The 27,865-nt window shown below is 43.8% G+C and overlaps 1 protein-coding gene across 2 annotated transcripts in view; it reads left to right on the top strand.

Moving 5' to 3' along the window:
• Positions 1-27,865, top strand: part of prex1 (phosphatidylinositol-3,4,5-trisphosphate-dependent Rac exchange factor 1) — a 71,675-nt gene that overhangs the window by 26,007 nt on the left and 17,803 nt on the right. For both annotated transcript variants that reach the window (XM_083676096.1, XM_083676095.1), the window contains exons 5-19: positions 127-228; positions 486-647; positions 4,091-4,224; positions 4,571-4,686; positions 6,516-6,665; positions 10,765-10,912; positions 15,105-15,205; positions 16,882-16,985; positions 17,502-17,551; positions 19,381-19,456; positions 19,588-19,660; positions 22,964-23,106; positions 25,159-25,251; positions 26,728-26,876; positions 27,397-27,482. In XM_083676096.1, coding sequence (XP_083532222.1) covers positions 127-228; positions 486-647; positions 4,091-4,224; positions 4,571-4,686; positions 6,516-6,665; positions 10,765-10,912; positions 15,105-15,205; positions 16,882-16,985; positions 17,502-17,551; positions 19,381-19,456; positions 19,588-19,660; positions 22,964-23,106; positions 25,159-25,251; positions 26,728-26,876; positions 27,397-27,482 — 1,687 coding nt within the window. The remainder of the gene's footprint in view (positions 1-126; positions 229-485; positions 648-4,090; positions 4,225-4,570; positions 4,687-6,515; positions 6,666-10,764; positions 10,913-15,104; positions 15,206-16,881; positions 16,986-17,501; positions 17,552-19,380; positions 19,457-19,587; positions 19,661-22,963; positions 23,107-25,158; positions 25,252-26,727; positions 26,877-27,396; positions 27,483-27,865) is intronic.

The following is a 27,865-nucleotide window of genomic DNA, read 5'->3' as shown; positions in this document are numbered from 1 at the left end:
TTTAGAATTCACCCTAACTGAGTCATTTGAGTTCCCATAAAGGACTTCTGGAGAATCATTTTAGAGAGCCACAGATTGATGCAGGACAGGTTGTGTTAATGTGTGTATGCGTGTGGTCCTCCACAGCACTGTATGCTGTTGGGTGGGAAGAAGAGCACAGATGTTCCACTCGAGGGGTACCTTCTGTCGCCCATCCAGAGGATCTGCAAGTACCCCCTCCTACTGAAGGTAAGGCCATGGTCCCAAATACACTCCTTTACAACACTTTATGAGCATTTCCACAGCGTAGTCACTTGCTCAGCTAGAAACTCTTATGCTAGGCACGTTCCTGACTTTGCATCCATTTAAAGCCAGTTGTCAGGTCACCACCATCCAACATCCCCCCCCATCCTATCATACCCCTCGCCATCCTCTCCTCCTCCCATCATCACACCATTTTAACCAGCTGCATTAACCTACACCTAACTCCCCCTTCCTTCCCCTAGGAGCTGCTGAAGAGGACCCCTAAGAACCATGTAGACTACCCAGCGGTGGAGGAGGCCCTGCAGGCCATGAGGGCGGTGTGCTCCAACATCAACGAGACCAAGAGGCAGATGGAGAAACTGGAGGCTCTAGAGCAGCTGCAGTCTCACATCGAGGGCTGGGAGGTGAGGCAACGTAGGGGGGAGGAGGAGGGGAGATGGGGGGGATGTTAAAAGATGGGGAGGGGTGGGATATGAGAGATGGAGAGTGGAGTAGCAGGGAGAAGATGGTGTAGAGAGGAGGTGAGAGGCGAGTGAGGGGAAATGAAGGAGAGGGGAAGAGAGAGTGATGTACACAGCTTCAAAAATGGTCAATAAATGACACGACTAGTAATTGCCAAGTCATAATAACAGTATCACAGCACAGAGTTGGCACACAGCCAGTGCAGTGAGTGCGTTGAGTGAGCCAGTAGAGGAGGGATAGGTGTGTCAATGAGTGTGTTGTTGAGGGAGTGGATGAAGATTAAAGGTGCTTGGTGAGAAGATGAAGGGCTTGTGCACCAAGAGTGTACCAAGCATAGTGTAGAGGTCTTGAAGTATGGGCTTATAGTATGGAGGAAGTATAAGGGGCAGGAAATGGGATGTTTTGTTGAGTTATGAGATTTGCAAAGCCAGACCCCTTCCCTTATGACATCACACACACACACACACACACACACACACACACACACACACACCTGTTTCAGATCATTTCATCCTCCTTGACTACCATACCACTACCACTGTGATAAAAAGTGTGGTTTTGAGGAGACCCTGAGCACCACACCATTTCAACAAAAAAACACTTTTTACTCAACCCCCAAAACCACTGGCAAGTGTGCAGAGGGGCCAAGGACAGGGCTTGGGAGCGGAGCGCCCAGTACATTTCTTTTTCAGCACAACAGAGCCCTTGTCCCCACGGGCACCGAGCGGACAATCTGCCTACTAAGGGCGCCAAGGGAACGCCGACGGGCATCCTGCCCAATCAGCATGCGGAGCCCAAAGGGGTGGGTCCCAGTCTCACACGGGGCCTTCAGAGAAAAAAGAAAGAGAAAGAGGGGGGACCTCACAGTGGCATCCCACTCAAAGCCTGCCAAAACTGTCTCCTTATTTTCCTCTCACTCTCTCTTTCGTTTGACCCGCTTGATTGTCTTTATTCCAGAGCAGATCAAACAAGAGACTGTTTGTATGTTTAACAAGGGTAATTGATGGAATATTGTTGCAGTTCTCCCTAGTGATAAATCAGAGTTGTATGATTTCTATTTTTTATGTCTCATATTGAATCCAAAGCCATGGAGTGCAGTAACACATCTGTGTCAGAGATTGGTACTTCCATTCGCCCCACTTTGACCCTGTGAGGTCAAAATGATGTTAGTGAGTGGTTGCTCGGGCCATGGGTGAAAGACCTGTCACACTGCACTGTTTGCCACTGCTAGTGACCAGTAGTGACCATTGAAAGAGCCAGCACCACAGACTACATTGTAACCCATTTCCAGTGACCATTTGAATACTGCTTGTGCCGCTAATGGGCACACACTTAAGTGTTGACAGACTAATCATCCAAGTTAGCATTGGAATGTAATATGCATAACAAACATGTTTATTTTTGCCACCCGGTCTCTTTATTCCCAACACTCTCTCAGTCTATCCCGACTGCCTCACTCCCTCCCCCTTCTAAGCATTCTATCTTAACCACATTAGTCTCACTCTCTCCACTTTCCACTCTCCAGTGTAATCACCTTCAAGTCCTAATGGGGGTAGTTGTAGTAGTGCAGAATCAGGCCCAGAAGCATTACCGTTGCACTGATAGACAGCACGCACACACACACACAACCCAACCCCACCCCCTTCCCCCTCCCTGCACAATTAAACATGGAATTTAATCGATCAGGTGAAATATTATCTGTCTGCCTTGCCTGGTTGGAATGCACCTGCAGAAAGCGCAGAGAATGGTTTTTCCTGTTCTGACTAAGTCCATCACACATTTAGGACCCGGAGGAATCAATTATAGACGGTGGAGGGGGGGGGTCAGGTTTTGGAAGGGCTACAGTGACATGCTCTGTGACACCAAAGAGAGACTGAAGTTGGTGAAGTCCAGTAGGAAGGGGGGTTGGGAGCCTGTGCTCTTATAGTAATTGATGGGGGAGGATGCCCAAAATCCACACATGCGTGTGCTTAGTTCTGGTTGATTTGGATATGACCAATCCATTTAACAATGAGCAATGATCTTTTTTTGGTACCCTTTGGTGCCTGATCCTGTTTTGCTATGCCTACATGCATGATGGCATAAATGCATCCAGGGTATCCAAGCACAAACATGCACCCTATGCTGCAGCGCAATACAAAATGTGCATGTGTACACTCCAAATGTCACTAAGATCTCAACCACTCACTCATACATAATTAACATCGCAGCTAAGATCACTCACATACAGTAAAAGTCGATATCCGAGCAGGAGCAGCTATTTTGTGTGCTAGTTGGAGTTGTGAAAGTGTGTAAAAACTATGAAAACGCCACCTGGAAAACAGATTTTCCGAAATGATGTCCACATAAAGACTAATTGGCCCAATGTTCAGCCATGTCGTTAAAAGGTTAATTGGCTTTCATAGGACTGTTGAGCATTCAAGTCAACAGGCTTAATTGGAATGAAAATAATATGTTTACAGTGCATTGCCAAAGCAAAAATTCGCAGACCGGCTAAAAGACTTTGTTTGAAAGTTATCGTAAACATTTGTTTCTCTAGCTGTGGTTTTTTCATGAGGGTAGACTTGTTTGCACTTGTTTCCTGTGTGAAAGTAAGACTGCAACAGGGCCTTGCGGTGCTTCCAAGAAGACAATGGTGGAGACTGAAAGTCCTAATGTGTTGTTTCATTACACCTTTAAACTTAACACTGCCATAACACTGTCATAACAATGACATAACCTGTCATAACACATGTCAATGACATATCAGGAAAATTAGAGTAGTCAGAATATCTCATGTGTTATGTCTCAGCTTTCTGTATGCGGGTATCTGGATTGTAGCAGTAGAATAAACAGTGTTTGTGTCTAAGTCTAGATATCCCATAGAGACCCATATCTGGCACTATTTAAAAGTTGTGCCTGTTTTTCCCAATTTTTAGAGTTTCCCACTAGCATTGAGTTGCATTCAGACGTGAACTTTTTGAAAACCTCTAGTGTAGCTCTGGGCCTGTTGTTGGCAAACCGTCCAGCAACTGTGGGTTGAGAAACGGTACACAGACGGCCTGGATTTTGGCTTTAAGGGTCATTTGAGAAGGGTTAGGCTTGGGTTAGGCTGTCTGTCTGATAGTGTTGAGTATTGTTCTGCTGTTGTACATTACTGTGTGTGTGTGGGAGGGTTTTGCAAAAAAGAGGTGTCGGCTGTGTACATTCCATCCTATCAGGACAATGAAGTGGAAACCAAATTGTTTGAACAAAATCCAACTTATTAATGGGAATTATTGCAGCTGCATTTTGTATTGTTTCACAGAAGTCTTGAACTCTATGTTCTGAAAGTGACCTCCAATAGTTGTTTTGCCTTCTTGCCCCCCACCCAATGCTGAATGCTACTCTTTTCAATCTTCCCCAGGGAACTAATCTTACTGACATATGCACCGAGCTGCTCCTTCACGGCAATCTCCTCAAGATCTCAGCCGGGAACATCCAGGAGAGAGTCTTCTTCCTGTTTGACAACCTACTGGTCTACTGCAAGAGGAAGTCCAGGTGAGAACCAGAACACTCCAGGAAAGTGGGGGGGGGGGGGGAGAAAAATGGAGACACCCCAACAAACATTTTCATTTAGTTAGGAAAAGGTCTCCTTTGACAGAGAGAAAGCAGACTTGGAAAAACCTTGCAAATTTCCAAATTCCTGTTTATGTATCCAGCTCATTTATATGCAAACAAAACAGAGTGTGTGAGTGTGTGTATGACTGTTTGTGTGCCTCTGCATGCGTGTGTTTGTGGGCATGTGTGTGCGTGCATCTACTGTAAGCATGTTTTCTCAAGGTTTTCAACAACAAAAAAACATTCTTAGCGGGAAAGAAACTCTATTTAACATTTACTTTTCTAGGGTTTCTGGAAAGAAGGCCACGAAGAGGACCAAGTTCATCAACGGTCCCCTGTACGTGTTCAGAGGAAGAATCAACACTGAAGTGATGGAGGTGGAGAACGTGGAGGACGGAACAGGTCTGTATGCACCAACACTGCCAATGTTACGCTTGGAACCATCTGTCCATCTATGCATTTTTCCATACCTCTATCCATTCATCATTCATATTTCATTCATTATCATTTATTTACAGTATTATTAAGCCCACCACCAGTCAGTCTTTTCAAACTTGTTCATTCTTGCTGTGATTGATAAAACCATAACACTTGAGGTGGTAAACATAAAACCAACAGAAGTACATACATGAGCTAATATGTCATAGTCCTCCATACAAGATAGACATGATGTTTGCAACAGTGTTATACATGCTTTTCATCTGTCAGTTTCATGTGAAGTGCAAACAACAAGGTTGTAGGTGAAGTGATAGAGACAATGCAACAACCTCTGTTTTTCACCTTTTGAACGACTAATAGTAGGATGTGGATATGAATCAGATGGCCGATGGCAGTTGGCGTGCCCTGATATACGAGAACACCTCGTATTGGTTCAGTGAGGATGTTGCTACCTCTGCTTCTCACCATTACAGTAGTGCTACAGTACGCTGGCTGCTGTGGAGCTGCTTGTTTGGCTTCTGTGGTCTCTATGCACGCCACCCTGTGAGGGTGTGTTGCTCCCGTTAGCTAGCACACCATCAGGTAGAACCACACTTCTTCCTCTTCTCCTTCCCCTATCTCGTGTTTTCTTTTAACACCGGCAAGGCAGATTGTGAGTGTGTCAGAGTGTGTCAGAGTACGGGCTCACATGCCCTTATTCTATGGCCAAAGGCTGTTTGCTGTGGCGTTGTACTGTTATAGAGGAAACCACAAAGAAAAACACATTCTCAGTTCGTAAGAGATGGTGCCCTGATACTAAGGATGTGCGTCTCTTAGTGCTACCTGCACCTCCGTCTCTTATCTTCTTGATAATAAGTTGATTTGAAGCATTGTGGAGGCCTCATTGTTTTTACACGATTCAGTACAGAGAGAAGGAGTTGAGAGTTTTATGGTTTGTCGCTGATGGGCCAATTTCCCTCAACAGTAGAACAACGTTCAACAAAGTTACAGCAGGTTTCCTTGTCACCTGAAAAGTGTTTCACAGCACAGAACACATTAGACGATATCAATTGATACCATATTATTGGGTTATTAACCTTGTCCTACAATACTATACAAGGACATCATCATCCACTATTGTTCGAACGCTTGTTTCATGCACGCACACCAAAACACAATTAAGCCTTTCAAATATGCTCCCTCTGCTCCCTCCTCTACAGTCATCCTCGAGGGGGCCTGGGGTTTCACAATCTATTTATATGACCTTTTTAACATTACACTAATGCACCCCATTACTGAAGCCCATTCATTATTTATCGTATTCACCTGCAGCTAAAATGGGTGATAAAATTAGAATGGAGCTTGGGTGAGTGAGAAATGTTGTCGAGTCAGGGGAAAGATGTCTTTTACTACTCTTTAGCTTTACTGCATGTGTCGTCTTGGCCTGTAATCTATATTTGACCTGTAGCTTTTTATGGATTTACTTACTGACATACTGGATCTAAAAAAAACTGACGAGCATGTTTTTGGTTTGGCTAGGTGCTACTTTCACAGTTTGTTTAGTGGTCGACTAAACAAACTGAGGTCAACATATTCAAGTGCATGAACAATTATATATGAACAATATATGTACAGATAATACAGTTATGTTTTTTGCTGTATTTACAGAAAGTGTGATTGATATTAGTGCCCATCAACTGCACTGAAACGCTAACATTATAGAAAGGTTGGAGAAAGGCTACTTTTACGTAAGGAATCAAGATTGAGTATTGTGTGCCACCTTCCCTTAACCACTCTCTCTGTCTCTCTTTCAGCGGACTATCACAGCAACAATTACACGGTGACCAACGGCTGGAAGATCCACAACACAGCCAAAAACAAGTGGTTCGTTTGCATGGCCAAGAACACAGAGGACAAACAGAAGTGGCTGGACGCCATCTTGAGAGAACGAGAGCAGAGAGAGAGTGAGTAAAAAAAAGAAGAAGGTATTCCCTTCTTCGAGTCCCACTTTCACAAGCTTATATAGTATTGAGGCTATTATGTTTTTAGGTTGTCCTGTACTTGATGACCTCATAGATACAGAATGTCAATATGCTACTCTATGGCAGCTAATACAGTAAATGTTCAGCTAAGATTAAGCATTGGAGGTACGGAATCAATTTGGCTTTGTGGGAGTGAATTGGACTGGACGTATAGTGCAGATTGATGCATCACTTGGACTGTTGTGTTGTGCTTGTAGTACTGTATGTGTATTACCCAGAGCCTCTATAGCTTGGTTTTGTTTTATAAATAAAGGATAAGATGACATTTCCCCTAAAGCTGTGCTGTTACAATATTCACAACATTAGACTTATAGTAGGTCAAATACGTATGTCGAATACGTATTTAGGTGTGCTTGATTAAGCACTTTTGCTACTATTCCATTGTACCAGGAAGACTAATATAAGTTAAGTACAGCTATTTGGAAGAATGTATTTGAAAGAATGCTGTATGTATTTAACCCAGGTCTGCACGGGGGATTATAATAGTCTCACTCACATTCGAAACAGCAGAGTCAGTTGCCTCTTATGTGGTATGAATCACATATTTGCAGATCAAGCCCCGAGTGGAGAGAGAGACCATCTCTATCAAACCGCTCATTCACAAACAACCCAAGATGTGCTAAAAACAGCCTCTTCGAACCTAGCCAGGGCCTGAAATAGAGAAACTGCAGCTTGCCAGAGACACAACAGCTCACGAGGGCGTTGCACTTAGGGATGGGCAATTGACTTTTTTTTTTTACTGTTAAGAGTACTCACATGATTTATTTTCGAGTACTCATGTATGTATGTTGGTAGGTATATATATATATATATATATATATATATGTGTGTGTGTGTGCTCAGTAACACACATATCTAATCAGCCAATCACATGGCAGCAACTCAATGCATTTAGGCCTGTAGACATGGTCAAGACGACCTGCTGAAGTTCAAACCGAGCATCAGAATGGGGAAGAAAGGTGATTTAAGTGACTTTCATGGTTGTTGGTGCCAGACGGGCTGATCTGAGTATTTCAGAAACTGCTGATCTACTGGGATTTTCACGCACAACCATCTCTAGGGTTTACAGAGAATGGTCTGAAAAAGAGAAAATATCCAGTGAGCGGCAGTTCTCTGGGCGAAAATGCCTTGTTGATGCCAGAGGTCAGAGGAGAATGGCCAGACTGGATCGAGATGATAGAAACTCAACAGTAACTCAAATAACCACTCGTTACAACCAAGGTATGCAGAAGACCATCTCTGAACGCACAACACGTCAAACCTTGAAGCAGAAGGGCTACAGCAGCAGAAGACCACACCAGAGCCACTCCTATCAGCTGAGAACAGGAAACTGAGGCCAAAATTGAAGATTGGAAAAACTTTGCATGGTTTGATGAGTCTCGATTTCTGCTGCGACATTCAGATGATAGGGTCAGAATTTAGCGAAAACAACATGAAAGCATGGATCCATCCTGCCTTGTATCAACGGTTCAGGCTTGTGGTGGTGGTGGTGTAATGATATTTTCCTAAGTACCTATTGAGCATCGGTTAAATGCCACAGCCTACCTGAGTATTGTTGCTGACCATGGCCATCCCTTTATGACCACAGTGTACCCATCTTCTGATGGCTACTTCCAGCATGATAACGCGCCATGTCACAAAGCTCAAATCATCTCAAACTGGTTTCTTGAACATGACAATGAGTTCACTGTACTCTAATGGCCTCCACAGTCACCAGATCTCAATCCAATATATATATATATATATATATATATATATATATATATATATATATATATATATATATATATATATATATACAGTACCAGTCAAAAGTTTGGACACACCTTCTCATTCAATGGTTTTTCTTTATTTTTTATCATTTTCTACATTGTAGATTAATATTGAAGACATCAAAACTATGAAGGAACACATATGGAATTATGTAGTAAACAAAAAAGTGTTAAACAAACCAGAATATGTTTTATATTTTAGATTCTTCAAAGTAGCCACCTTTTGCTTTGATGACAGCTTTGCACACTCTTGGCAAGATGTGTACTGTACATATTTGGAGTTTTTTCAACTCTGTTCTATGGTTTGGTCTAGACATTTGCAGTACATCGCACGTGTAAGTGTGTCGTTCGTTGTCTTGATCAGTGAGTTACATTTTCTACCATCAAGTCAGGCATGGTATCAGGAACAATTGTTTTCAGTTACAGTACTTCCAAGTTAAAGTCAAATTCAAAACATCTCTTGAATGAACATCTTATCTGTTGGTACTCTGTGAAAATGAACAGAAACAAAATGCTGCTTTCTGTGGTTAAAAAAATGCACTATTTGTTGTAGTGTTTGACTTAAAGTCATGTGAGGAAGAGAGGATGTTCATTGTAATAGAATAATCATTGTAAACTCACTCTTAAAAAAGATCACTCTTATTCCCTTCTAGTAATAACTTTTCATAGACTTCCCTCTTTTGACTTCAAAATTGTCTCCCCACTTGGGAATCACGGACACCTGTTCAGCACAGGCCACCTGTCTTTGTTATTGCATGTGCATTAAGGGTGTGTAAATAAAGCTTCAAAGGCTTTAACTGCATTTTGTGGCTGTAGGCAAAATGACACCTGATAGCATTGGTGGCTAAAATTACAACAATTTCCCCTCAAGCTCAATTAAAACAGCTCACCTTAAACAACAGAGGGAACTTGAACTACACCTGTGCACTAGCTGTGTTTAAAATGTAGCTTTAATATTTCAAATGTAGCAAAGTAGCCCTCAGTATGGACTTGAGTAAGTGGTCAAAGCTAAAGCCACGGTATCACCACCTGATCCTGTGGGGAAAGTGGAGCTTTACAGAGTGCCATGAGCCCAGGATGGGTGTCCAGTTACGGCAGGCGGAAATCGACCTGAGGCTACCAGATGCCAGATCAGTCACAGTGCCCAATCACCCCCCCCCCCCCCCCCCCCCTCTCCTCCACATTACCCCCTCTAACCCCCATCCTTTACACTCTACCCTCTAAACCCCCATGTCTCAACCCCCAACCTGCATCTGGAATGACATTGTTGAATTCTCATGTATTTTTGTATCTGTGTGTCCCGACACACCTCTTTTAAGTCTAGATTCCTTTGTGCTGCTGTGCTGCTAACGTTTGCTGGACATTTTGGTTGTGGACCCACAGAATACTTCCAGGATCTATTGTTATTGCCATGCCAGCTGGATGTAGCTGGGATCATCTTATCTGTGGAGGCTGAAAGGAAAATGAGTGGTGTAGCCTGTTAGTGTGTTAGCCTGTGCCAATGAGAGTGGGAAGAGGGACAGGCTCAGACAGCTGGGCCAGAAGCTCAGGGCCCCTACACTGGACAGAAACAGTCTGTTCAATGACACTCTTTGTTTGAGTCCACTCCAGCTGCTGTCAAATGTAATCCAACCCCACCTCCGTCAGCGGCACCCAGCTCAGACCCCCGTAATTGTAGTCCCACGGTTTAGTTAGACCTCTTAGAGAGCCTCACAGTGGAACTCAAAGAGCTCTACCGTGGAGATAAGCAGGTCTGAGACCCTCACAGTGGAGCTCCAAAGTTTAGTGAGAGAGAGAGCTCCATGGTGGAGTTACAGTAAGCTGCTCAGAGCTCAATTGTGGAGTTTATCAGGTCAGAGTTCCCCAATGGAGTCTAGCTGCTCTATGACCATGGTTGATTTTCAAAGGGCTCATCATAAATATGCACTGAATCGTCTCACATTTCTGCCTCAATGGTGTTGCTGCTTCATGAACATCAACACTTCTCTACAATAGAGAAATAAAAGCTGGGTTCCGTCACACCACATTGACAAACAAATGAGTAATTGTTACACTGTTCCAGTCCCGGGGAGATTAACATCTGGATTTCCCTCAGAAGGCGACAGCAGATATGAGCCACCAAGCTCATGCCATGCCCTCTTTTGTTTTTGTTGGCATCGTGAGACATATTGGAATGGGTCTCTCTCTCTCTCTCTCTCTCTCTCTCCAAATCGTATCTCACTTGGCATTTGCTTCTTTGTTTGTTGCAGGTCTTAAGTTGGGGATGGAGCGGGACGCCTATGTGATGATTGCAGAGAAAGGCGAGAAGCTCTACCACATGATGATGACCAAGAGCCGCCACCTGATCAAGGACCGCCGCAGGAAACTGAGCATCGTGCCCAAGTGCTTCATGGGAAAGTGAGTTCTTCACCAAAAAGTTAATATCAATGCAAAGGTTTGATTCCTCTACTGAAGTAAAATGGCCTTTGGGACCAGTGATGTAATGGACCTATGGGGGCCACTTTCCATGTGTTTGAAGCAGATAGGATGTGACAGGGATACAGTGCTGCCAAGGGCTCCATTCTTTATGCACTGAGATGTTAGTCACAACCTCATCCTGACTAATTGCTCTTGCATAAGATAACCAGGCTCTCATTCCCCCAAGTTCATGGCTGGCGAAATGCCTAATCTGCTCCTATCATTACATCCTCCTGGCCCTAATGATATTGTATTGTAATCACCTCACCAACTAGGAATGAGGTCCCCACATACCCATAACATCAAGCAGCTACTTCCGTAGTTAGCTGGCCTTTCCTATTCACTCTCACACGCACAGACAGACAGACAGACAGTGTATACAGACAGACAAACAGTGTACCAACCCTGAACTGATGAGTGAAGAGGAGGTTAAAAATTGTTTTGCCAGGAGCCAAGCACTCAGTCGGAAGGCAGGGGCGATCGTTTGTGAGTTAGTTCCCAACAAACACACAGGCAGCTTCATTAGGAAGACCCTCCCTTTACCAGAGAGCCTCTGGACAGGGCAGCTCTTTTTTCTCTGTCCCCCCTCAGTCTTTCAATGTCATGAATGGACAATGAAGGCCTTGCCTGCAGTAATGCATTTTCCATCATGTTCCAAGGCTCCACACACACTAGTGTTAGCCAGCCAGTGATTGGAGCCATGGAGAGGCCAGTGAGTATGCATTCATGTACTCAGCGCCCGATCATGAGATCGAATGAGTTTGTACAAAACAAATTGCTACAATATCACATAGAGGTAACATTTCTATTTAATTGATTAGTGAGTCGTCATTTAGTTTGGAGTATTAGTTTGGAGTAGACAGGTATCTGAATCAGGCTGATATAGGCCTAGCTCTGCCTTATCATAGCACAATATGTTTTGGTCCTGAAGTAAAATACCTTAATTTTTTAAGAAGAAGAAAAGTGTGAGAGATAGGAAAAGATGCAGAGGCAATTCCTCTTATTCAATGCAAGGTGTTTTAGATGGCTAAAGACTTAAGCAATAAAACTCCTTTTGATTTCTTTACCACTTTCTTCACTTTCTCCAGATCGTCTTGAACCCAAACAAGTTCATAGCATTCCAATGACATCACCGCCAATACTTTTCCTTGTTGTTGTTTTAAGCCATCATACAGCTAGACAGTCCGTGCTCCTAATGTCTTCCAGGAACAGCACTCTGTTCCAGGAACAGAGCCAAATGGCTGTGTGCGCGTGTGTGTGCTGCGTGTGCGTGCGTTTGTGCGCATGTGTGCGCGTTTGTGCGCGTGTGTGTGTGCGTGCCATTTCCGCCACTGTCTGGTCAAACTATCCATGATTCATATCAACACACAGGCTTTTTCAGCACTCTTCTCCCCCTGGCAGCACCTACTGTAGAACAAGAGGCTCCCACGAGACATCCCTCCCTCCTTCATCCCTCCCTCCTTCCTATTTCTGATGAGCAAACCTAGCCTGATCATGAACGCCTGATGCTATTATGAGTAAGCACAGTGAAAGAGAGCAAGAGATAGGAGTGCTAAGCGGATATTATTGAATTAGATCAGAACGCTGAGTGCCGGTTTGATAGTGCCAGTTATCTTGGCAGTGTAATTCCATGATTTTCAACAACATATTTTTGGTGTTGTCTTGCAGTTCTTTTTTTTAACCTTCCTCATTTTAAGCCCATTTGCTGATGCAGTTTATTTTTTGCTGCCGATCACACATGCTCACACTGCTACCCTTATGTGTGCTGTATGTAGAAGTACAAATGTGCCTCAAAAGATTCCTTTATTTCATCAGTTAAATGGATAGTTCCCTCTAAAATCTAATTTCTGTGATTAACCACCTACATTCACTCCAGTCGACCAAGACACGTTTTAAGTCATTATCACATTTCTTAAACAAAGTAATGGAAGTGGATAGGGTCCATTTATTGGCCATAAGGTGTACAGTACCTTATCTGCTTCCATTATATTGGAAAAAGTGTAAGTGCAAGTTGCTTAATAATTGGGATTTAAATGATTTAAAAAATGATTTAAAAAAGACTGTTGGTCTATCGGCTGGAGTGAAGGTACGTGTTAAGGTATGTACTGTATCCCTTAAACATTAGTAGGTTTTCTACGAAATACTCATGCATGCTGTCTTGTGCGCTTGAAACTACTGTTATTTGTCAAACACCCAATTTCAAAAGCAAATGACCCACTTGACATGTTAACATCAAGTCTTCTTGTTCATGTAAGTTCAAGTAAGGAAAGTGAAGAGTGAAGCCTTGAACATTGACTGACTCATATTTCCAAAAGCTAACTCGTATGACATAATTGTGGCACGCTTTAGAAAAGGAATGCATGAAGCACAGGCTTGCTAGCAGAACTGCAGATACAGACATGTTCAGTCACACACACATGCAGGCAGTGACGCTATATGCTTTACACATCCAGCTGTAGCGCACACACACACACACACACACACACACACACACACACACACAGCCTCTGTGTTCTCATCATATTAACAGTGATTTACTCCTTTCTGTGACCGCTCCTCTGCCAAAATTAACCAGACTCTTACGTAAGCAGCCCCCCCACACACACACACACACACACGCTGCCCATTCCCCAGCACCCCCCTCCCCTCCACATCCACTTGAGTCCTCTGCCAATGTCAGTTAGCAGCAGCTTGTCGCTTTGACATGCACACACATACAGTGTATACACTGTATGTACTGTATATGTACATTCACTGAACACTTTATTACTAATACTGGGTAGGGCCTCCGTTTGCTCTCAAAACAGCCTCAATTCTTCATGGCATTGATGACATGATGATTGCATTACGTAATTCCTGCAGATTTTTTGAGGTGCACTTTCAAGCTGTGAATCTCCCATTCTACTGCATCCCAAAGATGTTATATTGGATTCAGATCCGGTGATTGGGAAGGCCACTGAAGAACGCTGAAGTCATTGTCATGTTCATGAAACCAGTTTGAGATGACTTTTGCTTTTACATGCTCTTACTTCATACATTATCATGCTGGAAGTAGCTCTTAGAAGATGGGTAAATTGTGGGCATGAAGGGATGCACATGGTCAGCAACAATACTCAAATAGGCTGTGGCCCCACCACCACACATGTGAGGAGTGCATTGAAGAGACAGTCCCTATACAATTACCCCCACCACCCACATCAAACATATGCCTGCACACACACACACACACACACACACACACACACACACACACACCCTAGGTCTAAAAGAGCACATGCGTCATGTGAGTGAACATTGAGGCTCTTGATTATGGTAAAATATGCCCGTTGTACGTCAGCCAGACAAAAGAGCTCAGGTGGGAGCAGATGGCTCAAGGTGTACGGATTTTTGCATGAACACACATGTACAGGACTTGCATGTTTAGCCTGCTTTCGCAGCATTGCACACAAGCACACACACACATACATTTTTCATTAACGCACGCATGCGAGCACACACACACAATAGTCAAACATTTAGTCTGCTTTCGCAACAATGCACACAAGTGGCACACATACTGCTTCTCTCTCATTCACTGTTCATGGTTCTTCAGGGAATTGATTTTGCTCAGCAGTGTGGAAGATTAAGCAGAGGGAAATGTAATTTTCTCCTCCAAACATTTGGCCAGTGCTCAGTGTCAGTGTGGAGGGAGGAAAAGGGGGAGACAAAATGAAGAGAGGGTGTCCTCCCTTATTAAAATGTAGAGGTGTTTAAATTGTGCTGTGCAAGCTACAGTATAAAACAGCACTTTTTGGAGAGAGAGAGAGAGAGAAGAGGCTTAAGGCAGGAGGGGGTGAGAAATGGGGATGGAGAGAGGATGGAATATAGGAAGAGGGGGTTGAGAGAGGAGTGAGGGAAAGGAAGAAAGAGAGGCACCAGGGGCTTTAAGAGATTATTTCCTGCTGATCCAAGGAGCAAGGAGCTGCACATTTGCTTTTTATCATTATTGCATTACTCCATACTTGTTCTACTCATCCTGTGTTGTATTCGCCAACCATCTGATGCTGTATACGTTGTTCCACTGTGACTGTGTCTGGGCGGGTAGGGTTCTACAGTATCAAGTCCTATGTCGTCTTATGTCATGTTTCCACAGTGAGTTTGTGTCGTGGCTGATTGAGAGCGGAGAGATCAGTAAACCAGACGAGGGGGTCAACCTGGGCCAAGCTCTGCTGGAGAACGGCATCATCCACCATGGTGAAACAAGACTCTATCCTCTCGCTCTCTCCCTCTTTCTCTCCCCCCTTTTTGATTTGCCGTTGTTGTTTCATTTCCAGTCTCACACCATTCTCTGTATCACTCTCTCTTTCTCACTCAATGCTTTTGTACTTTCTCTCTCTTTTATTCCCTCTCTCATTCTGTATTCTGTCTCTCACTTCTCTGTTTCTGTTGCTCTCATTCATCACTATCATACTCATTTTCTTTCTTTCGCTTCCCCCACCCCTCACTTTCCTACTGGGGGGGGGGGGTATATTTCTCAGAAATAGGTACTATTTCAGAACTATTCCCTAGGTTTCAAGTAGCTACATTCAGTCTTGAGTTAAAAATGTTCACAGCTTTACAGACTGGAATTATGCACTGAAAACTAAACAACACACATGTACACACACACACACACACACACACACACGCATACATACATATATAATGTATAAATGGATTTTGACAGTGTGTCACCAGAGGGGCCTGTGCCAGAGGTAATCACAGACCTAAGCTATATGAAAACCTCTGATTGTAGAAAAGGGAGAAAAACCTGCATATTTTCAGACACTTAATACCTGTAGAGAATCCCTCCCATTCCCAAGCTCACAGCAGATGACACTGGATTACCAGGTTTGGGGGTTAACAGGGGATTGTGGGATAGCAGGGGCGGGCAATGATAAGCATGGCCTTTGGGGACAGGCCTGTCACCTATTAGCCAGTGACCTGAAGAGAGAAGAATGAGGCAGCAGTGACAGGGGACAGAGGTACTGTAATGCAGGGTGACAGACTGGAGTGGCAGGAATGAAGGAAACTCCTGCCTTTTGGGTCATTTCTAGCTCTATTTGTTGAAATGTGGCAACCTAAATTCATATATAGATTTTCTCTGTCCTTCTGTGTTCATTTACTGTATATATGAGTTATGAGATGGATCTTTCTCTATGCTGGCTTGATGTATTTTTGTGTATTAAAGTCCAGACCCAAATTGTCAAAGAGTCTGTTTGGACCTCCAGACAGTTTTGCTGCCTACTACATACTTGGGCTATGTTGCTGGTTTACTGTATGTGTATGTACCTCCTTGCTACGATAGTGCAGTATGAATGTTTACATGACTGAACCTGACTGTACTGTGAATGTTTGTCAGTGTCACAGTTTGCAAGATCTTTTCAGGCATTTTTAGAGGGCTTTGTAGTGTGTGTGTGTGTGTGTGTGTCAGACCTTCCCAGGGAAAGCTGTAGTAGTCACATACAGTATTTAGGACAGGAGGGCTAATAGGTAATGGCTTTGTAAGGTCATGTACTGTATCACTGCTTCATCTCCTCATATACGGTAAGGTACATCTCTGTAGGGTATAATATTATAAAGTGGCTTCCTCTCCTTGCCTCCTTTCCTTCATGTACACTGATGCAATTTAATCCCAGTAGGCCTCCACTATACTGTATATAGCTTTCACCTATTAAGTGTGTTCAGGTCAGTGCAGATGAAGGAAAGGAAAGGAGGATAGGGAGCTATGTTAAACAATTGAAAAGGACCCATGATAGTGCATTTTCAATGATTTGGAAAAGTGATAGATACCAGAACATGAGTAATGAATCTTTAAGCAGTAACCAATCAAGGTTGACATTCTCTCTCTCTCTCTCGCTCACTTCCCCTCGTCTCTCGTGACATTTCAGTGTCGGACAAGCACCAGTTCAAGAACGAGCAGGTGTTGTACCGTTTCCGCTACGACGATGGCACGTACAAGGCTCGCAGCGAGATGGAGGACATCATGTCAAAGGTATCTGTGTGACGGAACAGAGCAAGAGTACTGGGCCCATGCCTCACTCAGTCTTTTACCACATTCACATGCTACCATGGCAACAAGGCCATACATTTACAGGTCTATTTTTTTATATTATTGTTAATAATAATGTTATTTTTTTTTATGTATTTATTTCATATTCAAAGTTGATTTGGGTTTACAGTAGAAATACAGATTTCGACAAACTTGATGGGGGATTTGGGACGGCTTAGATGGCCCTAGATTAGAGCTAAGGTTCTAGCCAGGTTCAGCTGTAGTCTAGTTACACAAAATACACAACACTGGAGGAAACGTTTTGAAACAGCGGAGGCACAACCTATTGTATGTTTTCTGTTTTCATACCATCTGACCGCAATCCTGGTACCTGTACCTGAACCCTGGGAGCACTGATTTGACTTGTGTCCCCAGGGTATGTGAGAGTTTGTGAGCCTGTTCTAACAGTGACTCAACCACACGCTCTCTCTCTCTCTCTCTCTCTCTTCCTTCTCTTAGGGCGTGAGGCTCTACTGTCGCCTGCACAGCATATACATGCCTGTCATTAAGTAAGTATCCCTCCTCCACCCTCTCTTCCCCTTCTTCCTCCACCTCTACTCTCACACTCCCTCTCTCCAGGTGCATGTCCATGCATATTTATGCTGGATTCGCATTCAACCCACACCACCATCCACGTATGACTGAACAAACAGTAGCTCTGCCAAAGTGACGCCACTCACACCTTTCTCCCTGTACACTACGGCAACTCTCCCTGGCTTATTCAGTGCTGCTGCTGTAGGTAAATACATTGATATTCAGGCTGGAGACGTCTGCATTTTCAGGGCTAGATTGTGTAATTGGGAAGCTGTAGAAGGCAAAGACCTAAACATAGGCCCGGCTCTCTATCTGTGTTGGTTAGATGAATATGTATATGAATTTAGATGAATATTGCTGAGGTGCATGTGTTGCTTTCTTTCTCTCATTCCCTCTCATTTCCATACACACAATCACATACACATGCTCTCTCTCACGTAATGCGTGCACGTATAGCACTCTCTGTTTCTCTCTCCCTCCCTTGACAAACACAGCACTCTATCAATCTTCATTTTCCCTCCGGAGTCACCTTCAACAGTAGCACTAGACGGGAAGGCAGACGTCAAGCTAATCAAGAGTTCACACACACTGTTTGGTTCCTGCCTCCCCTCTCCTTCTCTCCCCCCCCCCCCCCTCTCTTTCTCTCCCCCCCCCCCCTCTCTTTCTCTCTCTCTCTCTCTCTCTCTCTCTCTCTCTCTATCTCTCTCTCCGCCTCTTATAATTAAAGTTGCCAGGGCCTCCAGTATATCAGACAAACAAAAGGGCTATATTATGTAATGTAGATGGACTGATTTTTTTTTTTTGTGATCCATTTTGCCACTGAGTTTTTTTTTTTTTTTTCTTGTTTAGATAATTCCCTAATAGATGATCTGTAGATTTATTTTTTTAACTAAATACAGCAAAGGCTGTCTGCTAGTTTCAAGACCAGGCGTCACAGGAACACTTGCAAGTCATTTAATGTCTTGTTTGCCCCACATGCTGTGTTTGAGTTGGTCATCATCCGTGTACAGTAGAAACACCCAGTACTTAGTCGCAGTGGCATGGTATTAAAGAGAACACCGTGAACATTCTCCAAACCTTGTGCCCTGTTCATGTGACAAACCACCACACACATCCTCTTCAGAGTTTCCTGTTTCACCATCTACTTCCTCTTACAAGAGTTGTCTGCTAACACTGTAGCTAGAAATCAGAGAGGGGAGGCTGCAAGGAGGGCCCAGAGTTTTTCCGTGGACATGCTACCTGACCAACAAAAAAAACATCTAGCTCCTAGTTACATGTAATTACCAGGGCCCAGAGTTTTTCTGACTACCTGACCAGAAGAAAACTCTTGGCCCTATAAACATGAGTCTGTGTGTCTGCAAGCTCTGGAGTTTTCACACTGCATTCTCCTGTGTTAACACAACTCAATAGAACACAAACTTTTCAGGGACAGGCTTGTTTGGAGCGGATACTTGGGAATAAACAGTTGTTGTAGCTCTGTAGTTGCAGAGCTGCAGTATTGTGGGTGTGATGGTCATTTCTGTTGTAGGATATCTGTACTCTGTGGACTGGTCAAGATGGATAGGTGCTGTTGACCATAATGACATCATCTTGCCTGTTAAACACAACTGTGTGTGTGTGTGTGTGTGTGTGTGTGTGTGTGTGTGTGTGTGTGTGTGTGTGTGTGTGTGTGTGTGTGTGTGTGTGTGTGTGTGTGTGTGTGTGTGTGTGTGTGTGTGTGTGTGCACCTGTTCACATTCAAGTGGTTCTGTACATTTTTCTTCAAAACCTTATCATTGGCTAACCCTTTCATTCTCACTTTCAGAGATAGAGACCACCATTTAAAAACCTTCAAATCTGTGGTACCTGCCTGCAAACTGGTAGACTGGCTCATATCACAGGTAAAAGAAGAATGGCTGAAGCAACCCACACACACAGCAATTAGCGGTGCTCCTCAGCATGTCTGAGGTGAGGAACGTGTCTAAAATATTAACATGGATTCATTGTGATTGTGCGTCATCTCGTTTCCCAGGGCGACTGCTCCACGCGCGAGGACGCTGTGACGTTGGGGGTTGGACTGTGCAACAACGGCTTCATGCACCACGGTCAGTCACTCCCAAACACAAATGTGTTCACACACTTACAAAACACAGCCATTCAACCAAGAGACAATACTATTAATCATCTATGCCTCATAGATGTCATGTTAATTGTTAAAAGTGAAATGTTGGTGACCATGACCCCGTAGCAGGTTTATAACAACATGTTGTTACCCTCTCAACTGTATTACAACTGTATCATACTGTATGTGGCTATCGCCTAAAAGGTTATCCTATTCATTCTGATGGTCAGTTATTAAAAAGTAAAAGGCCACCCTACATCTATACACTAGTAAGATCTGGCAACCATTTACTGTAGACCACAGTCCTATTGCTTTGGCTGAGCCACTGTTATCAACATAAACAACAGTTGCAGTGTTCCCTGACAAGATCTGTTTAGCTTTGCCATACTCATGTCTGGGTCTGGCCTGTGAACCGTGACCACGGTTTAAAGGCCTTCCTAGAGCCAAAGACATTCCCCTTAGCTGTATCCTTGGGAACTTCCAACCCCTACAGTGCAAGCGTATTGTACCACCCTTCACACTGTAATACTGTATAAAAACGCACACATACGGATACACACTTACTGTACACAAACACATACTATACATACACATTAAAACACACTCTCTCTCTATCTATCTATCTATCTATCTATCTATCTATCTATCTATCTCTCTCTCGACACACACACACACACACACACACACACACACAGACACACACACACACAGACACACACACACACACACACACCGATGCCATCTGCTGGCTAGTTCTACAGTACCTCTAGTTCACACGTCTCTCCTCTGCCCACTGAAGGCATGGCATGTCATCTTTCACCTACTCATCCATCCCATCACACTCAGCATGTCTATTACAGCTCTCTCTTTCACACACACACACACACACACACACACACACACACACACACACACACACTCTCTCTCTCTCTCTCTCTTTCACTCTCTGCCCATGTTGTACAGTGATGTTTCTTAGGGGGGTTGGAATTGCCCCTATTAAACATCATACAAGGCTTCAGACATCATCAATATTTGTAATAGTAGGGGAATAGTTGAGTTTTGTAATAGTAGGGGAAACACTGCTGCAACAGACACTACACAACTAAGTCAGTTTTGTATTCGGTTTCACAATTTACGGTGTCTCTCTAGATGGCTCTGGACACTGGTTTTAATGAGACTGCTTTAGTCTATTCTATTGTATTCTACATCTCTCTGTGTATTTGGAACTGTTCCAAAAGTGGGAGTTTCCTGAGGAGGTGTCCCCCCACTTGAATAGGTGGTATTAACGTTTTAAATGGACTGCCTGTGTGACTGATAGGAAATGCCTCCAGGTCAGGCTTAATTCCCTTGGCAGACTGTGTGTGTGTGTGTGTGTGTGTGTGTGTGTGTGTGTGTGTGTGTGTGCGCTGTATTCATTGAACAGCACAGATCAGAATGGCTTTGGTTCCACTTGGGCAAGCAGATGCTCTCCCAAACAGCTGGGTACTTTTGCTCATGATACGATGGCATCACATCACTGTTCTTATACACCCCTTCACTCCCACTACCCCCTCTAGTCATGTCACTGTTGAGTGTAATGGTACCTGGGTAGACACACTTTTCCCTCTAAAATCACACAGCAGTATGTGTGAAAAATCACGTTGGCCTCCAGTTGACTGTCAGCTAGTGGAACCGTTTGGGCGATGTTTTCCATGGAAAAGTTTAGAAGAGGGATCGGAAGAGAGAACAGTGTGTCCTTCCAGAATGACTATGAAAACACACTGAGACGTGAAGTAGCACATTGTCCCTTTTACATGATCAGACTGGGGAGGGTTTCCTCTTGAGCCAACTCTGCAGCAAAGAATAACAGGAGATACAGTATTTCCAGGGGGGGGCGCAGATGGACTGCCATTTTGTTCAGTACTGGACTTCAAAGAGATTAAGGAAATATCTAGTGTTTTTCTGTGTGTGCTCCGTCATGGATTACAGAATGATTTGCCTCGAAAGGCATCCCTGATGGTCTCCACACCTGTTTGAAGTACCCCAGGTGTTGGGGGAGGGGGGGACTCTATCCAACAATGTGATTTACACTCACTTGTATTTGATCTGCTGAAACACACACACACACACACACACACACACACACCTCCACAGTATCACCCCAACCTGTGTTCAAATAAGTGGGTTAGAGCCAGACGTGTGTGGGTTGGATCCAGATGTGCACATCTTAGCTAATTACTTTATTTGCTAATTAGCCATTAGGTTGTTGTGTATGCGTGTCCACATGAGTTGGCAGCTTCTTCACATTCACTTGACCATGTAGACATACAGTGCCTTTGGAAAGTATTCAGACCTTCACTTTTTCCACATTTTGTTGTGTTATAGACTCAATTTAAAATGGATTAAAGAATTTGCCATTAATACACACACAATACCCCAGAATGACGAAGCTAAAACAGGTTTTTAGAAATTTCTGTAAATTTATTAAAATTGAAATACAGAAGTACCTCATGTACATAAGTATTCAGACCCTTTGCTATGACACTCTTAAAATGAGCTAAAATCCAAAAATGTCATCAACAAATCAATAAGTTGAATTGTGTCCATCTTAATGCAAGGATAATAGTTAATGTAATTTTGGAATTAATATCTTTGTTTTTATAGGGTCTCTGATTTGCATAAGAATCAATTACACACTGTGTGGATCAGGTTGAAGGGGTCTGAATTCTTTCCGAAGGCACTGTATCATAGTGGGGGATTCAAGGAGCAAGTGACCTAAATAGAGTGTCTGTCTGGAAAAGCTGTCTGTATCTCATACACAGACAGTAATACATTGTCGTAAATTAATGTGTTGTCCCTCTACCAAGAGTGATGAAGTGTATTTGGAAAGGAGAGATTCTCATTCTGTTTTGTGGAGGGAGGACTGCACTCGTCTCCTGATAAGTTATAAGTGCAAACTCTGTTTAAGGTGATTGCAGTTATGTCAGAAGGGGTTTGAACCGAGGTCTCCCACACGGAAGACCCAAGCATTTACCATGAGAGAACAACCTCAAAGTTTGGGGCTACACTTGAGTACATTTCTCAGGCAGGACTACCTATCAAGAGAGTGTGATTCTCAATCACCTCTCAGTTTACAAGTCTTTGAAATAGGTTCTCTTGAATTGCTCAGTGAATCCAATCTGCACACTCAGGTTTCAAGCCATTGTCATATCAGGGTTTGACTGCATTGTCAATGTGTACGAGAATGAGAATGTTAATCGCTCTTCTGCCGACTGCTTTGTCTTCCTTTCTTCTCTTTCTCTCTCAGTCCTGGAGAAGAGCGAGTTCAAGGATGAGTCGCAGTTCTTCCGTTTCTATGCCGATGAGGAGATGGAGGGCACCAGCTCCAAGAGCAAGCAGCTGCGCAACGACTTCAAGCTCATCGAGAACATCCTGGCCAAGTCCCTAGTGGTACACACACATCACATATCTAATTAAAAAATGTTCTATTAGTTGATTAATCTATAATTTTTTTCACCTTATTTTTCCCCCCTGAATTTAGGTGGTTTTGATTTTCAAAAAATGTCGAGACAATAAACCCAGGTAGTGCCTCAACATTGAATGGGGGAGTAATACGGTACTTTAAAAGTGAACAATGAAATTAAGGCCTCCAAATCAAAGGTGACAATTGCCATTTCCATTCTCATAGATTATGACAAAAGGGTGCTAATTGCTTGAACCCAGCTTCCTTAGTACAACATTTTTGTTTACTTGGCTACATGTCACTCACTCTAGCTTTAACTTGTTGTCCTTAGTCTGATATAAATAAATCATATCATTTGTGGCAACTAAAGCATTAGTTGATTAATCTGTACAGCCCTTATAAACACGTGTGTGATCATGATGTTGGCTGCCACAGAGAACTTAAGTAAAATCACAGGTTTAAGTGGTCAAATCAAGCTTTTAAGGAGGGCATAATAAAAGACAGCTACATCCTCCACCCCATCAGGACCCAATGTGTGTGATGACGTTAACAACATCTGGCTCTGAGTATCAGAGTGCACACACACAAGTCTCATCCACTCAGTGTCTCCTCTAAAAACCATCTCCTCCTCTTGGTCTGAATAGAACACAGGCCTTTGAAGTTGTTCAGAGCATATTCATAGCATTTGTGTTTTGGAAAGGGAATCAGCAGTGTTTTTATGATTTGAGTTTTTCCTTATGCTAGCCCTCTTTGCTGATAGGAGGGTCAGCATTGATATTCCAATATTCAACTGGGAATAAGTTCCTATTGCTTTAATGGCAATATACCGCTAAAAGCCTTGACTTTACCTGTTTACTTCAAATTCAAATAAAACTAGATAACATGGTTTAGTTGACCTATTACCCAATCCATCCACCAGGGTGAATCTTCCTGGGTTTGCACACAAACACACAATACAATAGCATGACAAATATAATAACATAACTTTGTTTTGATTTAGTTGGATGCCAATGCTCACAAATGGGCAGTTTAGTTGAAATGCATTCAAGGAGGATGTTCCCGAGGTTTGTCTTCCTGGGGATGATTGGAAAAAGCTGTTCCTAGAGAGAAGCCATCACGTTTATGCCTCCCATGCATGAGCGCCACTCTGACTTTGCACAGACCCCCTCAGAGTGCACAGTCCAATTATGTACCTCTCCAATGGGTTGACAGATTTGTCTCTGACCTTTATGATTATTTCACAGTTGATTAAACATGTTTGTCATTTCTAAGTGGCAACCTGCAGGATAGTTGTCTTCTGATTTACCTGACTATCACAGAGCATGATGTGTCTGACTCTATTTGCCTCTCTCTCTCTCTCTCTCTCTCTCTCTCTCTGTCTCTCTCTTCTGGCCCATGTCCCCTTCTCTCTTTGCTCGTCAACACCCTGCAACTCTCTGTCATGACATTTAACAACAGGTGCTGGAAGAATGAGAGGAAAGGTCAAACCCAGAAAAAAGGGCGGGAAATTGCTGAGCTCTATTGTGTCTGGCTAACATTAGCATTATAGCACTCCTTAACAGAGGAGGAAGTGCACATTTAGTTTTGCTTTTCTATGAGAAGTGGTGACGCCCCATCCCTAATGATTAGCCGTAATCCTCCCAATAGCTATTTTTAAAGTGACTCCTTTTCGACGTCTCCTCAGACAGGGCGTTAGCGATAGCCATCTTATCAGAGCGCTGCAGCAGGGAGATTGCCCACAGGCTAAGCTAGCTAATGCTCTTGGTAATGACAGCATTGCAGTGTGACCGTACCCTCCAGTAACGGGAATGACAGCAAACCGTGTCATTCCCGTTATGAAATGAGCCATCTCTCACATGATGACACACACTTAATAATCAATTCAAAGGAATTGTAGACGTACAGAGATTGAGTAAACGTCATGACTTCAGTGTTTCGTTTGAGCTCGGGTTGCGTTTTACTTTTGGATCCCAAGGATAGAGTATGTCGCTAAGAACAGGTGAAATCCATGATTGACTGTTCTCTGCTGTCCCCTGTAGATTCATCCTGAGGAAGAAGACTACGGCTTTGAGATTGAGGAGAAGAACAAGGCCATCGTGGTGAAGTCTGTCACCAGGGGCTCTCACGCTGAGGTGAGTCGAAACACTCATAAACACACACACACACACACACACACACACACACACATGCACACAGTGTACAGTAGTACTTGGTCTCTCTTTATCTTATCTATTTTCTCTCTCTCTCTCACACACACACTCTCTGATGCGTGGGCATGTGCACACACGCACACTCACACACACACTTCCTGCGCGTCCTCCTCCCTGCCAAAGCCCATTAGTCCCAGTGGGCCAGGCTGTGGAGTGTTTCGATGTGTTCTGTCACTCTGGCTGTCCCTCTCCTGGGGGGCGGGGGTCTATTCTCAGTGAGTGGAGAGCGATTAGGCATGCCTACTCACATCACCCCCAGAGACACACAGCACCACAACACTGACATCTCAGCTATATCTGTCTGTTTATCTGTCTGCAGATCACAAGGGAATACAGCCTTTTAGCCTTCTCTCCTCTTTTTAGGATCCTTTATAACTCCTTCTTTCTTCAGTACAATTCTCTTGTCTCTCCTCACTCCTTCTTGCCTCCCCCCTTTTCTGTCTTCCTGCCGTTCTCACCACCCTTGCTGCTGTTTTATTCTTCTTACTGTTTCACTCTTTTCCTTCTTGACTTCTCTTCCCCACTCTCTCTACTGTTCTGGCTGTTCTCCCTCTTCACCGCTCCTTCATTCTCCCGTTCGTTTGTCATCTTGCTCTTGCTCTCACCCTCACCTCTTCACTTGTCTCCTAGATCTTCTCTAAACCTACAATTTCCTCTGCTCTTCCTTCGCAATTTGGCCTTACCTTGAATCACAAATGAACCTCTAGCCCCCTACCCTCTAGATACTCATTATCTACTGTGGGGTAGGGGCTAGGGGTTGATTTTGTACAGTACCCCTGTCTCCCCTCAATCTCCCTCCTCCCTGCCCCTATATCGTTAATTAATCTCCCCCATTCCAAACAGTGACAGTGTAGTTAGACTCTGACACAGCCACCAGTGTGTCAGCCTAGTGAATGAGGCCCAGCTGATTCCCATGGTCCAGAGAAAAGACATGGGAGAGAGAGAGGGAGAATACCAATACCCCCCCCCCACACACACACACACACACACACACACACACACACAAACACTGATAGCTGCCGTGGCCACTGTGCCTGCTTGTCTATCCATTCTGGGCTGCCTTCCAGAGTGCGACACCCAATAAACCCCGGGCAACCATAGCCAAACCCCCAGGAAACCCCTGCCAAGCGCAACATCCCCCGATCTGGGCCCAAGGCCCTGGGGAAGACATAGAGACATTATTCTCATTGACGTGACCAGAAACATGCAACCCCTAGCAGAGTTCAACTGCAATAGCATTAGTGCGAATAGAATGTAAAACAGCTACAAACTCTTTTAGTGGTTAAAAAGCCTGTGTTTTCCTTTCGACAGGAGGACACAAATTCCCACTGAGGTAGCAGAAAATATCAAGGTGACCTTAAAATGCCATTCGTGTCTCCTCCTCTCTCAACCTCACAGATGGCTGGGCTGCAGGTAGGCAGGAAGATCTTCACCATCAACGAGGACCTGGTGTTCCTCAGACCGTTCTCTGAGGTTGAGACCATGATCAACCAGTCTTTCTGCATACGTCGCTCCCTACGCCTACTGGTGGCCAACAAGGCCAAGGAGTGAGTTACTATCACCCACTTATATGCACAGGCGCATATATATATATATATATATATATATATATATATACATACACATATACACACACACACACGCACACGCACACACACACACACACTTTCATTGTCAAGCATAAGATTGATTGGGGGAGACTTAACATCTGAACCAGGAATGAAAGCAACTGTGGTCTGGCAATGTCATGGACTTTTCTGTTAGAGTCGAATATCAGGTTTGTGGTGTCCCTCATATACATTGTGTGAAGTTGATGCTGTAGTCCACCAAATCCCAGGGAAGATGATGAAGTACAGTCCATATACAGTCCAAAACAGATCAGATACAAATTGACTGTTCGACATCAGCAAAACAGCTGAGCAGAGAGAAAGAGAGGAGGGAGAAAATTGCAGCAGTTATTTCAAGACTGAGGTGTTAATGGAACCCTAATCAAATTCATTCTCTCTCTCTCCTCTCTCTCTCTCTCCCTCTCCCTCTGCCTCTCTCTTTCTTTCTCATTGATAACAGGATTGTGAAGATTCCAGACACTCCTGATGCCTTGTCTTTTAAACTATCTGGCTCTGCCCCTCCTCATGTACACGCAGTAAGAAAAGGTAAGTGACGATGACTCTGATTGGTGCTTTCTGTGTGACTACTGCTCATTGGTATAGGGGTTTAATAATTAGATATGGGACCCCACACATGAAATATACAACACACATCATAGTGAGGTGTTGTTTTGAGAGTAGGGATGAGGTTTTGTTACCTGCTTTAGACACCTGTCAGCTTCAGTTTTTCTTCCCTGAGTCCAAGACCACCTGTTTGCTATAATACGGTCAGAGTTCAAACTGTAAAAAGACCACGGGCCACGATTACTGCCTTCCACTTAAACCCCCCCTGCCCCACCCCACCCCACCCCACCCAAAACTTCACCCAAGCCTAACTCTTCATCGTTAAAACCACCTGGGACACTCTCCCCGCTCAAGATATGCCAAGC

The sequence above is a fragment of the Argentina silus genome (assembly GCF_951799395.1).
Source record: "Argentina silus genome assembly, chromosome: 8".
Lineage (NCBI taxonomy): Eukaryota > Metazoa > Chordata > Actinopteri > Argentiniformes > Argentinidae > Argentina > Argentina silus.
This window is presented reverse-complemented; position numbering and strand designations above follow the sequence as displayed.